Source organism: Rhinopithecus roxellana, chromosome 20 (genome assembly GCF_007565055.1).
Source record: "Rhinopithecus roxellana isolate Shanxi Qingling chromosome 20, ASM756505v1, whole genome shotgun sequence".
Taxonomy (NCBI): domain Eukaryota; kingdom Metazoa; phylum Chordata; class Mammalia; order Primates; family Cercopithecidae; genus Rhinopithecus; species Rhinopithecus roxellana.
In genome coordinates, this window is record NC_044568.1 from 19292516 (window position 1) to 19305776 (window position 13261).

Sequence of the window (13261 nt, forward strand, 5' to 3'; positions counted from 1 at the left end):
GCGCTGAAGGATAGAAGTGAACGGTTCTCTCCTCATGGAGCTTAGGTTCCAGCAATAAGCAAAACGTGCTGCAGCGAAAGGCTTCTGGGCTTCTGGCGGCGGCGAGATCTCCCCAACTTTCACAACCGGGTTCCTTCCTGACGCCCGTCTCTAGGGACGCACTCCCGCGGTTGGCAGGGCTGGGGCCCGGCGGAGTCTCGCGAGGATCTGGTGACTTATCGCGGTAGCGCCCAGCGGTTGCCGGGAAACGGCGTGGCTTCCGGGGGGCGGGCGCGTTGGTCCGGGAGTCGCGGCTGGGCCTGTCCGCTGGCGTCATGGTGAGCAGGGTTTGGAGCGGGGCTGAGGTCCTCGGCAGGGGCCTGGAGACCTCGGGGCAAGGAGGCCTCGGTACACAGAGACCCTGGGAATGGGAGGACTGGAGCGCTGGGTTCCTGGAATTGAGAGCTCGGTGCTCTTGTCAGGGTCTCCGTGGGGCACACTCAGGATGCTCCTGGCCCCGGGGCCTGCCCGCACTCGGAGCTGAGACCTGGGCTGCCAGGGGTGGTCATAGAAAGCCCAGGACCCAGGGTCCGCAGCGCACGGCCCCCAGAAGAGTGAACATGCGTCAAGGGGACTCCCATCCTGGAATGGGAGACTCGGTCTGTTGGATCCCTGGGACCTGGGGTTTCACTTCACAGGGGCTTTGCAGCGCACCAGGGTGCTCATGGAATAGAGCTGGGGGCAGGGATTACCCTAAGCCCTTTGGTCTCCGGAATGGAGAGCCTGGGGCACACCAGAGTGGCTAGAGATCCCTCTACACCAAGGAGGCCTGGACAGGTCCAGTGCCCTTGGAGTGCGCAGGGCACAACCTTGGGATACAGGAACCACTGTTCCCTTGGAAAGCCTGGCAGGAGTCAGGCCCAGACCGAGAAGAGGAAGGAGGAGCTCGTGGCCTCATCAGCGCCATCTCTGTCTTTCTCGTCTAAAGGGCTCTCCCTTTGTGATACAGGAATTGTCAGTAACTCAATTTCTGGGCAGGTGTGGCAGAGTGGGTTTCAGCTGGTGGGGGAGGAAAGCTCTGGGAGCCCCACCAAGTCCCTGCAGCTGGCTGTGAAGGTCCCAAATGCTAAATGATGCTGAACCTTCCTCTGCGGCCTTTAGGGCTTTGTGATGAGGTAGCCTTCTTGGAGTGGAGGGATTAGAAAGAGAGCAGTACATTACGAATTAAGATTTAAGTGGATGAGTTTTTTGACCCAGGAATGGTCTTCTGAAACAGACTGTGAAGGAAACTACCAAACTAGGCCAGGAGTCTGGGTGCGGTGGCTCACACCTGTAATCCCAGCTCTTTGTGAGGCCGAGGCAGGCAGATCATGAGGTCAAGAGATCGAGACCATCCTGGCCAACTTGGTGAAACTCTGTATCTAGTAAAAATACAAAAATTAGCCAGGCGTGGTGGTGTGCGCCTGTAGTTCCAGCTACTTGGGAGGCTGAGGCAGGAGAATGGCGTGTACCTGGGAGGCGGAGCTTGCATTGAGCTGAAATCGCACCACTGTACTCCAGCCTGGCAACAGAGTAAGACTACGTCTCTAAAAAAAACAAAACAAAAACAAAAACAAAGGCGGGGCATGGTGGCTGACGCCCGTAAACCCAGCACTTTGGGAGGCCAAGGTGGGTGGATCACTTGAGGTCAGGAGTTGGAGACCAGCCTGTTCAACATGGTGAAACCCTGTCTCTACTAAAAATACAAAAAAATAAAAAAATTTCCAGAGTGTGGTGGTGTGCACCTGTAGTCCCAGCTACTTGGGAGGCTGAGGCAGGAGAATTGCTTGAACCTGGAAGGTAGAGGTTGTGTAGTGGGATTTTTAAGGAATCAGACTGAAGCAGTTCAGGAGGATATTTATTATTTAGGTGCACTGGCCCAGTCAGATTAACATCCAAAGGACTGAGCCCTGAACAAAGAGTTAAGTTACCTTTTTTTTTTTGAGATGGAGTCTGGCTCTGTCGCCCAGGCTGGAGTGCAGTGGCGCGATCTCGGCTAACTGCAAGCTCCGCCTCCTGGGTTCACACCATTCTCCTGCCTCAGCCTCCCAAGTAGCTGGGACTACAGGCGCCCGCCAACACGCCCGGCTAATTTTTTGTATTTTTTTAGTAGAGATGGGGTTTCACCATGTTAGCCAGGATGGTCTTGATCTCCTGACCTTGTCATGCGCCCGCCTCGGCCTCCCAAAGTGCTGGGGTTACAGGCGTGAGCCACCGTGCCCGGCCAAGTTACCTTTTAAGCATTTCGTGTGGCAGACGGGAGATATGTGCAGGGGGAAGCATACTATAGACGCAAGAAGCAAAGGCAGTTGTTCAGTTGAAACATGCATTACATCATTTCTTCCTTTTTTTTTTTTTTTTTTTTGAGATGGAGTCTCGCTCTGTCGCCCGGGCTGGAGTGCAGTGGCCGGATCTCAGCTCACTGCAAGCTCCGCTTCCCGGGTTTACGCCATTCTCCTGCCTCAGCCTCCTGAGTAGCTGGGACTACAGGCGCCCGCCACCTCGCCCGGCTAGTTTTTTGTATTTTTTAGTAGAAACGGGGTTTCACGGTGTTAGCCAGGATGGTCTCGATCTCCTGACCTCGTGATCCCCCCGTCTCGGCCTCCCAAAGTTCTGGGATTACAGGCTTGAGCCACCGCGCCCGGCCATCATTTCTTACTTTTTAAGGAAAAACATGTTTTGCGACTTGAGTTTATCTGCCTAGTGACCTTGCAGCTGCACTAGAGAAACAGGGTCTTCACAATGCCTGGGAAGGGAGGAGAGATCAGGCTCACTACCACTGAAAAACAGGCAGTTAATTTTTTTTTTTTTTTTTTTTTTGAGACAGAGTCTCGCTCTGTCGCCCAGGTTGGAATGCAGTGGCCGGATCTCAGCTCACTGCAAGCTCCGCCTCCCGGGTTTACGCCATTCTCCTGCCTCAGCCTCCTGAGTAGCTGGGACTACAGGCGCCCGCCACCTCACCCGGCTAGTTTTTTGTATTTTTTAGTCGAGACAGGGTTTCACCATGTTAGCCAGGATGGTCTCGATCTCCCGACCTCGTGATCCGCCTGTCTCGGTCTCCCAAAGTGCTGGGATTACAGGCGTGAGCCACCGCGCCCGGCCCAGGCAGTTAAATTTTAAAGCACTCTAGCTCTTTCTCTTTCAGGGGGAGTTGGGTTTTCTTACATACAACTGAGTTTCTGCTTACACACTTTTTAATTTCTTTTAATTCCTGTTCCAGTTGCAGTGAGCCAGGATTGTGCCACTGCACTCCAACCTGGGTGACAGAGCAAGACTCCATCTCAAAAAACAAACAAACAAAAAAACACTACCAAACTACTTCTATTTCTATTAGGTTGTGGGAATATGGGCCTCGGTCTGTTGGATCTTTGGACCAAGGGATATGGGTGATATTTTTTCTGTTTTCTTCTCATCAGTGTTTTCTAAAATTTCCACATAATATTTTTTTTCTTTCTTTCTTCCTTTCTTTCCTTTCTTCCTTCCTTCCTTTCTTCCTTCTTTCCTTCTTTCCTTCTTTCTTGTCTCTCTCTGTCGCCCAGGCTGGAGTGCAGTGACGCAATCTTGACTCACTGTAAGCTCTGCCTCCTGGGTTCACGCCATTCTCCTGCCTCAGCCTCGCGAGAAGATGGGGGTGCAGGTGCCCGCCACCATGCCACGGCATCTGGCTCCACCTAATACTTTCACTCAGGACTAAATGAAACATAAATGAAAATAAATGGGCCAGTCGTGGTGGCTCACACTTGTAATCCCAGCACTTTGGGAGGCCGAGGCGGGCAGATCACGAGGTCAGGAGCGTGAGACCAGTCTGGCCAACATAGTGAAACCCTATCTCTACTAAAAATACAAAAAATTAGCCAGACGTGGTGGTGCGCGCCTGTAATCCCAGCTACTCAGGAGGCTGAGGCAGGAGAATGGCTTGAACCCGGGAGATGGAGCTTGCAGTGAGCCGAGATCACGCCATTGCACTCCAGCCTGGGTGACCGAGTGAGACTCTGTCTCAAAAAAAAAAAAAAAAAAGAGTTCAAGACCAGCCTGGCCAACATGGGGAAACCTTGTCTGTACTAAAAATACAAAAAAAAAAAAAAATAATAATAAATTAACTGGGCGTGGTGGTGGGCACCTGTAGTCCCAGCTGCTCGGGGAGGCTGAGGCAGGAGAATTGTTTGAACCCAGGAGGTGGAGGTTGCCGTGAGCCAAGCCAGCCTGGACGACAGAGGAAGACTCCATCTCAAAAAAAAAAAAAAAAGGATAAATGGATATAGGTTTTAATGTTTTTAAAAAATAAAATTTCCACATGAAATTTGTAATTTTAAAAAACTTACATAGCTGGGCACAGCAACAGTTCTCTCCTGTGGTCCCACCTCCTGCAGAGGCTGAGGTGAGAGTATCAGTTGAGCCCAGGAGTTGGAGTCTTCAGTGAGCTATGTGACCACGCCACTGCACTCCAGCTTGGGTTGCAGAGCAAGACCTTGTCTTTAAAAAACGTGACCGAGACACGTAGACACAGAAAAGCATGGGCTGAAGACTATTGGGAGTAGCAAAGTCAGCAGGATAGGATATGGAAATTTGGTATCTGCTTGAGTGCTCTGTAAATGGGTGGCCAGACAGAACTGCTCCTGGTGTTACACTGTTTTCAGCAACTTCCACAAGGAGGTGGGGTTAGAAGGTTCTCTCCCAACCTTGTCAAAGTTGGTAAAACCACACACAACGCCATGTGCAGTTCCGTCTGGCAGTCCATTACAGAGCTCTCGTGGTGGGTGCTGTCCGCCCAGGCTTTCTTGACCAGGCTTCTCTGAAGCAATTTTCTCTTTGGAAGAAAGGAAACTTCTGGTTGTCACAACCAGTTGCGGTTATGGAGGCTTTTCTCCCTACGCTTACAGAGTGGTGTCTTGCAGGTCTTTTCCATGGTGGTCACCAAGTGTTGCTGCCAGCATGGTAACATTTGGCAGTGTGGTATTGAGGCTCTTGCCTCTGGAGCCCAAGGACGTTTTGCATGCACAGCAGAGGTCTTTATTGTTATAAGAAGTGAGTGGGTTTGGAATGGGTTCCCCCTCTCTTAGTTTTTGGAGACAGGGTCTCGTTCTACTGCCCAGGCTGGAGTGCAGTGGTGCCACCACAGCTCACTGCAGCCCTTAAACTTCTAGGCTCAAGTGATCCTCCTGCCTTGGCCTTCCAAAGTGCTGGGATGACACGTGTAAGCCACTGCACCTGGTCACCATATACCAAGGAATGAGTGGGTTTGGAGTGGGTTCCCTCTCTTTACTTTTTTTTTAAAGGTACAATTTTCTTTTCTTTCCTTCTTCCTTCCTTCCTTCCTTCCTTCCTTCCTTCCTTCCTTCCTTCCTTCCTTCCTTCCTTCCTTCCTTCCTTCCTTCCTTCCTTCCTTCCTTTCCTTTCCTTTCCTTTCCTTTCCTTTCCTTTCCTTTCCTTTCCTTTCTTTCCTTTCTTTTCTTTCTTTTCTTTTCTTTCTTTCTTTTTTTTTTCTTTTTGAGACGGAGTCTCGCTTTGTCGCCCAGGCTGGAGACGGAGTCTCGCTTTGTCGCCCAGGCTGGAGACGGAGTCTCGCTTTGTCGCCCAGGCTGGAGACGGAGTCTCGCTTTGTCGCCCAGGCTGGAGACGGAGTCTCGCTTTGTCGCCCAGGCTGGAGACGGAGTCTCGCTTTGTCGCCCAGGCTGGAGACGGAGTCTCGCTTTGTCGCCCAGGCTGGAGACGGAGTCTCGCTTTGTCGCCCAGGCTGGAGACGGAGTCTCGCTTTGTCGCCCAGGCTGGAGACGGAGTCTCGCTTTGTCGCCCAGGCTGGAGTGCAATGGTGCGATCTTGGCTGACTGCAACCTCTGCCTCCCGGGTTCAAGCGATTCTTCTGCCTCAGCCTCCCGAGTAACTGGGACTACAGGCACCTGCCACCTCGCCCGGCTAGGTTCCCTCTCTTTTCTAGAAGGAATGTTCTCCTCGAAAGGAAGGTTTCTCCTTTGTGCTTATCCAAATGCAACAGCAGGATGTGTGTGTGGTTAAGGGTGGGAACACTCAGGGCAGTGACGTGCTCCAGGTGAGCAGAAGGGCGAGCGGTTCCAGAGCCTTTTCTGCCAAATGTCCCTGGGAGCAAATCAAAGCCAGCCAAGAAGGGGAAGCGGTTAGAGTCTCTCTCACTTACTCCATTATCTCCACCAAAGGCACCCAAAAAGAAAGGGAAGAAAGGCAAAGCCAAAGGCACCCTGATTGTGGATGGGCTTGCTCCAGAGGACATGAGCAAGGAGCAGGTGAGCAGAGCGGGCTGTGGCCCAGTCCCTGGGTGGGCGTGGGTGGGCGTCATGCAGGGCGCCTGCATGAACCTCTCACGTGGCTGCACCATTTGTCCATCTCGCCATGTGGATCCTCCGTTCTGTCCAAGCCAGAACACCCTGCCCCTGTGGCCCCTGATTCCCATCAGAGGCAGAGCTTTCGGGTGCACTGTGTCTTTTCCAAAAGGCAATGAGGCCGTTAAAGAACTTTGTAATAGGCCGGGCGCGGTGGCTCACGCCTGTTATCCCAGCACTTTGGGAGGCCGAGGTGGGCGGATCACGAGGTCAGAAGATCGAGACCATCCTGGCTAACACGGTGAAACCCCGTCTCTACTAAAAATACAAAAAACTAGCCGGGCGACGTGGTGGGCGCCTGTAGTCCCAGCTACTTGGGAGGCTGAGGCAGGAGAATGGCGTGAGCCCGGGAGGCGGAGCTTGCAGTGAGCCGAGATTGCGCCACTGCACTCCAGCCTGGGCAACAGAGCGAGACTCCGTCTCAAAAAAAAAAAAGGAACTTTGTAATAGGGCGGTAGGGATGTGGAAGGACATATTTTTCTGATCTGAAAGCTGTTTTTAATTTCATGTATTCTCCTTCATCTTACCCTTTTTTGCACCTGATGTGTATGGACTTACCATAGTACACATACTTAGCATTCTCCTTTATTTTATTTGCCATTAAACATTATCTCAAAAAGAAGTTTTTAAAGGAAAGATGATTTACTTAAAATCACCTCTGAATCTGATTAATCATTCATTGTTTTTGATAAAAGTCCCAACAAGGAGTAATAGCATCAGGGCTGCCTTTTTCTTGTTGCCTATGCTTATTTTGGGGAGGAGGTGATGTTTTTATAGTTTCTTTGTAGGAGTTTAAGTCCCTTCTTCATTTGGATGTAGTTAAGGGCTACAGAACATAATTATATAATTACAATTTTACCTAAAAGGCTCCTGAAGATGGCAGCGTGTGGCAAGCACGGTGCACCCTCTGGTCTCTGCCCTGATGGACGACTGCCCTTGGGCACCCGACATGGGACATGAAGACTGTGTCAACTCGGTGTTATTGTTAATCTTACCTTCTTTTAATAGTTGTAAGATAAAAAATCAGTATGAAGGAGACTGAAAGAGTCACATGTCCTGAAGTTGGAGCTGGGTAGAGGTCCTTGAACAATGGTAAAGAATGGCTTTATTTGACATGCAGGAAAGGCATTAGCAGTTTAAGCCAGTGGCTAAGCAGAGAGGTGATGGGGTCAGGTTTGTGTTCTGGAAAGATGTGTGGAGCTGCTGGGTGGAGAATGGGTTGGACATCGCATTGTCCCATCGTGTGAGCTGCTGCCCGCCTCCCTATTTGCTTCCCATTCCTGTGGAGATGGGCCTTGTGGGGCAGTGGCATGCAGTCTACTGGGCAGGCCCTTGCACTGCACCTTCACATTGAGCCACGGACTCAGAGGGCTTCTTCAGGGTCCAGGCAGGTGGGGAGGGATGGGGGCGACCCGGAGACTCCTGCCCCGCAGCAGAGGACAGTTTTCGTCAGTTCACTGCGGATTGCCCTGTGGGCCTAGGACTTCAGTGCTGTTTTTTTCTGATTTTCCAAGAGAAGCTGGAAATCTGGATATTTATAAGAAATCTGAATATTGAGTGATGGCAAAATCTCAACACTGTGTGAGCCAAACAGACCAGTCAGAAACCCTGGTTCGGGCTCCGCACAGGAGACACTAAAGGTCTGTGACGTGAAGACATTTGTCATTGTGCTGAGGCACTGCTTGGATTCGGGGGTGCTGTGCCTCCCTCATGTGAACCTAGCCCCCCGCCCGGCATCCTGAGCTCAGAACCCCGCCTGCTGCTCCTTCTTGATTGGTCGTTGTCTTGTGTTCTTTTGAGGTGAGAAATGTGGTTTCCCTGTGGGGAGTGTGCTGTTGAGAAAGAAAAAGGCTTACAGTAAGTGACCCGGGGCTGTGCCCAAAAAGTAACTGATACTGACGGAGTCTTGCTGTGTCGCTCAGGCTGGAGTGCAGTGGCGTGATCTCAGCTCACTGTGCGAACCCGCCTTCCAGGTTCACGCCATTCTGCTGCCTCAGCCTGCCCAGTAGCTGGGACTACAGGTGCCTGCCACCACGCCCGGCTAATTTTTTTGTATTTTTAGTAGCGACGGGATTTCACTGTGTTAGCCAGGATGGTCTCAATCTCCTGACCTCGTGATCCGCCCGCCTCGGCCTCCCAAAGTGCTGGGATTACAGGCGTGAGCCACCGTGCCTGGCAGTAACTGATTCTTAAGGGAAATGAGCTCCCAAGAAAGCTGGAAGCCTGTCCTACTTTTTTTTTTCTATTTGCAGATTCGCAGTTGAACCCTCTTGAGGGTCAGGAGTCTGCTGGTTATGTGTGTTTTTTGCTTAACATTATATCTTTAGAGGTGAATTGTTTTCATTTAGCATTGTCATATGAATTTGTTTAAATGCTGCTACATCATTTGCCTGTATATGTTTTGGGTTAATGTGATATTTCTCCTAGTTGATATGTTCTAATTTTCCAACCATTTCTATATTTATTTATTTTTTTAGAGACAGGGTCCGCTCTGTCACCCAAGTGGAATGCAGTGATGTGATCACGGCTCAGTGCAGCCTCGACCTCCCAGGTTCAAGCAATCCTTCTATCTCAGTCTTCTGAGTAGCTGGGACTATAGGCACGTGCCACCACTCCTGGCTAATTTTTTTTTTTTTTTTGTTAGAGACGGAGTTTTGCCATGTTGCCTGAGCTGGTCAACTCTGGGGCTCAAAAGATCTTCCCACTTTGGCCTCCCAGAGTGGCGGGAGCCACCATGCCATTTGTGTATTTTTTGAGACAGAAGCTCACTCTGTCACCCAGGCTTGAGTGTAGTGGCATGATCGTAATTCACTGCAGCCTCAGCCTCCTGAGCTTAAGTGACCCTCCCACCTCAGCTTTCCCAGTAGCTGAGACTAGAGGTGCCATCATGCCTGGTTAATTAAAAAATTTTTTTTGCAGAGATGAGGTCTTGCTATGTTGCCCAAGCTGGTCTTAAACTCTTGGGCTCAAGGGATCCTTCCACCTCGGCCTCCCAGAGTGCTGGGGTTACAGGCGAGAGCCACTGTGCCTCGCTCATTTCCCGGTTTAAACTGGTCTTAGATTATTTCCTTTTTGATATTTTTGCTGTTGTAATAATGGTGTGGGTAATATCTTTGAGCAAGATGTTCTTATATTTCTTTTGAGAAATTTCTTAGGCATAAATTCTCAGGAATGGATGAAAGGATATAGTTATTTTATGATTGTTGGCCAAATTGAAGAGAATTCTTCCATTTGCTGAATGTATTCTGTCTCTGGAGCTTCCTAGCCTTATATTTTAACTTTTTTACATTCAGCTGTTTATTTTTAGGTGAAATTGAGTCCTCCCTCTTTCTTCCTTGCCTTTCTTCGGCCACACGCCCCTTTGCCGTGCATGGGCCCCTGCTCAGTGCCTCACCTGACCCACTGCACCTGGCCAGGTGGAGGAGCATGTCAGCCGCATCCGGGAGGAGCTGGACCGCGAGCGGGAGGAGCGAAACTACTTCCAGCTGGAGCGGGACAAGATCCACACCTTCTGGGAGATCACACGGAGGCAGCTGGAGGAGAAGAAGGCTGAACTGCGGAACAAAGACCGGGAGATGGAAGAAGCTGAGGAGAGGCACCAGGTGGAGATCAAGGTGAGTGGGGCCAGCCTGCCTGTGGCCACGTGGTCACCACACAGCTGCAGAGGAGCTGGACCCAGTGAGGGTGCAGGCGGGACATTTTCTGTTCTTGGCTTTAGGAGTCACAGCCCTAAAAGTGTTTTTTATAAAAGGCTGAGGGAGAGAACCTGCAGGTCCTGAGGGTTTGAAATGCAGTTTCCACAACCTGGAAGGAGTATGGGCTCTGGGGGCAGACTGGCCTGTTTGCAACTCAGCTCTGCCACTTAACACCCCATGAGCTGGGGATGCACCTCACCTCCCAGCCTTGGTGTCCTACTCTGTGCCTCAAGTGTACAGGTTTGCATTGGTGAACAGGCATGTGTAGCTGTGTACAGGTGAGGTGGATGCAAGTGACGACGTGTGTGCAGGTGAGGAGGCGTGGGCAGGTGAGGAGGCGTGTGCAGGTGAGGCGTGGGGAGGTGAGCAGGTGGGGCAGGTATGTGCAGATGAGGAGGTGTGTGCAGGTAAGCAGGTGTCTACAGGTATGACAGGTGAGGAGGTATAGTACAGGTGTGGTGCAGGAGACCAGGTCTGTACAGGAATATGCAGGTGACAGGTGAGGGGGTGTGGTACAGGTGACCAGGTATGTGCAGGTATGGACAGGTGAGTAGGTGTCATGCAGGTGACCAGGTGTGTACAGGTATGGACAGGTGAGGAGGTGTGGTACAGGTGTGGTGCAGGTGAGCAGGAGTGTACAGGAATACGCAAGGTGAGGAGGTGTGGTAGAGGTGAACAGGTGTGTACAGGTATGGATAGGTGAGGAGGTGTGGTACAGGTGTGGTGCAGGTGAGCAGGAGTGTACAGGTATGTACAGGTGAGGCGTGGTACAGGTGTGGTGCAGGTGACCAGGTGTGTAGAGGTACGGACAGATGAGATGTGGTACAGGTGTGGTGCAGGTGAGCAGGTGTGTACAGGTATGGACAGGTGAGGAGATGTGGTACAGGTGTGGTGCAGGTGAGCAGGAGTGTACAGGTATGTACAGGTGAGGAGGTGTGGTACAGGTGTGATACAGGAGACCAGGTGTGTACAAGAATATGCAGGTGAGGAGTTGTGGTACAGGTGTGGTGCAGGTGAGCAGGAGTGTACAGGTATGTACAGGTGAAGTGTGGTACAGGTGACCAGGTGTGTACAGGAATGTGCAGGTGAGGAGGTGTGGTACAGGTGACAAGGTGTGGACAGGTACGGACAGGTGAGGAGGTGTGGTACTGGTGCGGTGCAGGTGAGTGGGAGTGTACAGGTATGTACAGGTGAGGAGGTGTGGTACTGTTGCGGTGCAGGTGAGTGGGAGTGTACAGGTATGTACAGGTAAGGAGGTGTGGTACAGGTGTGGTTCAGGTGACCAGGTATGTACAGGAATGTGCAGGTGAGGAACTGTACAGGTGTGGTACAGGTGACTGGTGTGTACAGGTATGGACAAGTGAGGAGGTGTGGTATAGGTGTGGTGCAGGTGAGCAGGTGGTACTCCCTTTGTCCTGCAGGTGTACAAGCAGAAAGTGAAGCACCTGCTGTATGAGCACCAGAACAACCTGACTGAGATGAAGGCTGAGGGCACCGTAGTCATGAAGCTGGCACAGAAGGAGCACCGCACACAGGAGGGTGTGCTGCGCAAGGACATGCGGGCACTGAAGGTGGAGCTCAAGGAGCAGGAGCTGGCCAATGAGGTGGTGGTGAAGAACCTACGGCTGGTAGGTGTGGCGGGGGCATGTGGAGGCTGACAGGTGGTTGGGACGGCGAGCCTAGTGCTGCATGAACTCCTGTTTATTCAACAGCAACTGGGAATTCATGTTTTTGTGTAAGACCTTCTGCATTTTTGCAATTTGTTGAAAAATTTTTTTAAAGCATGCATCCAAACAAACTCCATTTTGGGACCAAGTACAGAATTCTGTTTCAGATCTGAGCAAAAAATTGATGTCCCCGAAGAAAAAAATCCAGCTTAGGATCTTTCATGTGCTGCTGACACCTGACACCCAGAGACTTTTCCTAGGGAATAGTGTCAAATGCATTTAGTAGAATGCAAACCAACCATGAAAATGTCCAGTGTGTTGACTCCTGGGCAGCTGTGACAGTTTGTCACACAAGCTGGTCTGATTTTTACTTTTGAGGCAGGGGGTTTCCAGGGCAGCACTAAATTCATCTGTGCACCTGGTTGAGTGACTCACACCCATAATCCCAGCACTTGGGAGGGTTAGGTGGGAGAATTGGTTGAGGCCAATAACTTGAGACTAGCTTGGGTGAAATAGTTGAACCCCATGTCTAAAAATTAAGAAACCATTAACTGGTGTGGTGGCTCCTGCCGATAGTTTCAGCTACTTGGGAGGCTGAGGTGGAGGGTCCCTAGAGCTCAGAAAGTCAAGGCTGTATGAGCTAGGATTGCGCCTCTGCACTCCAGCCTAGGTGACAGAGTGAGACAAAACAAAAAGGAAAGAACTCACTGGCTGAGTGTCCACTAGCTGCTAGGTCCTGATCTGATCTCTGACAAAACGCCTGCCTGAATGGGGCTGATGGTCTAGAAAGGAGAGACAACAGGTGAGCTGGAAGACAAAATAAATGTGTCAGATACAACAGAGTATCTGGTGGGGAAGAGTGCCACAGAAGGAGCAAAGTGGGGAGAGATGGGGTGCAGTTTTGTACAAGTAGGTGACCAGCTGGGAGAGGGCATGGGCCAGTGGGAAGGCCCAGAGTAACAAGGAGGAGAACACTGGAGGAGAGGGGTCAGAGCTTGTCCGCCTTGAAAGCTGTGGTGAGGAGTGGGACTTTGACCCTGGGAGAGTCGATTGCCCTCTGAGAACCTGGGCAGAGGAGAGTTGTGTCTGACTAAGGTTCTTCCTGGCTGCTGGCTTGAGGAGACTTTCCTAACACATTTGCCTCATGCCTGGAAGCAGTCCAGCCTCAACTGAATCTGGAAGAAACTTGGTGATATTGCTGACTTTGCAGCAAAGCGTAAGAGTGCTGAAGTCTTGAACCCTCCAGAATTATCTGGTCTTAATCCAGGTCCTGGATATGGTATTGTTACAGAATCAGAGTTTCCTGTTGGGTAAAAATACGGCTTTAGGCCGGGTGTGGTGGCTCACGCCTGTAATCCCAGCACTTTGGGAGGCCGAGGCGGGCGGATCACAAGGTTGGGAGTTTGAGACCAGCCTGACCAAGTTGGTGAAACCCTGTCTCTACTAAAAATACAAAAATTGCCCAGGCATGGTGGTGCGTGCCTGTAGTCCAAGCTACTTGGGACACTGAGGCAGAAGAATCGCTTGA

General features: G+C 51.1%; 1 protein-coding gene across 4 annotated transcripts in view; it reads left to right on the forward strand.

The window, feature by feature from the left end:
• Positions 1–13261, forward strand: part of GAS8 (growth arrest specific 8) — a 27579-nt gene continuing 14318 nt past the window's right edge. The window contains exons 1-4 of one of the 4 annotated variants that reach the window (XM_030925006.1): positions 1–317; positions 6189–6275; positions 9665–9985; positions 11488–11694. In XM_030925006.1, the coding sequence (XP_030780866.1) occupies positions 9947–9985; positions 11488–11694 (246 nt within the window). In that variant the 5' untranslated portion in view covers positions 1–317; positions 6189–6275; positions 9665–9946. Of the gene's footprint in view, positions 318–6188; positions 6276–8196; positions 8229–9664; positions 9986–11487; positions 11695–13261 lie in introns of those variants that run through there. The other 3 variants (XM_030925007.1, XM_010378525.2, XM_030925008.1) reach the window with 3 other exon arrangements.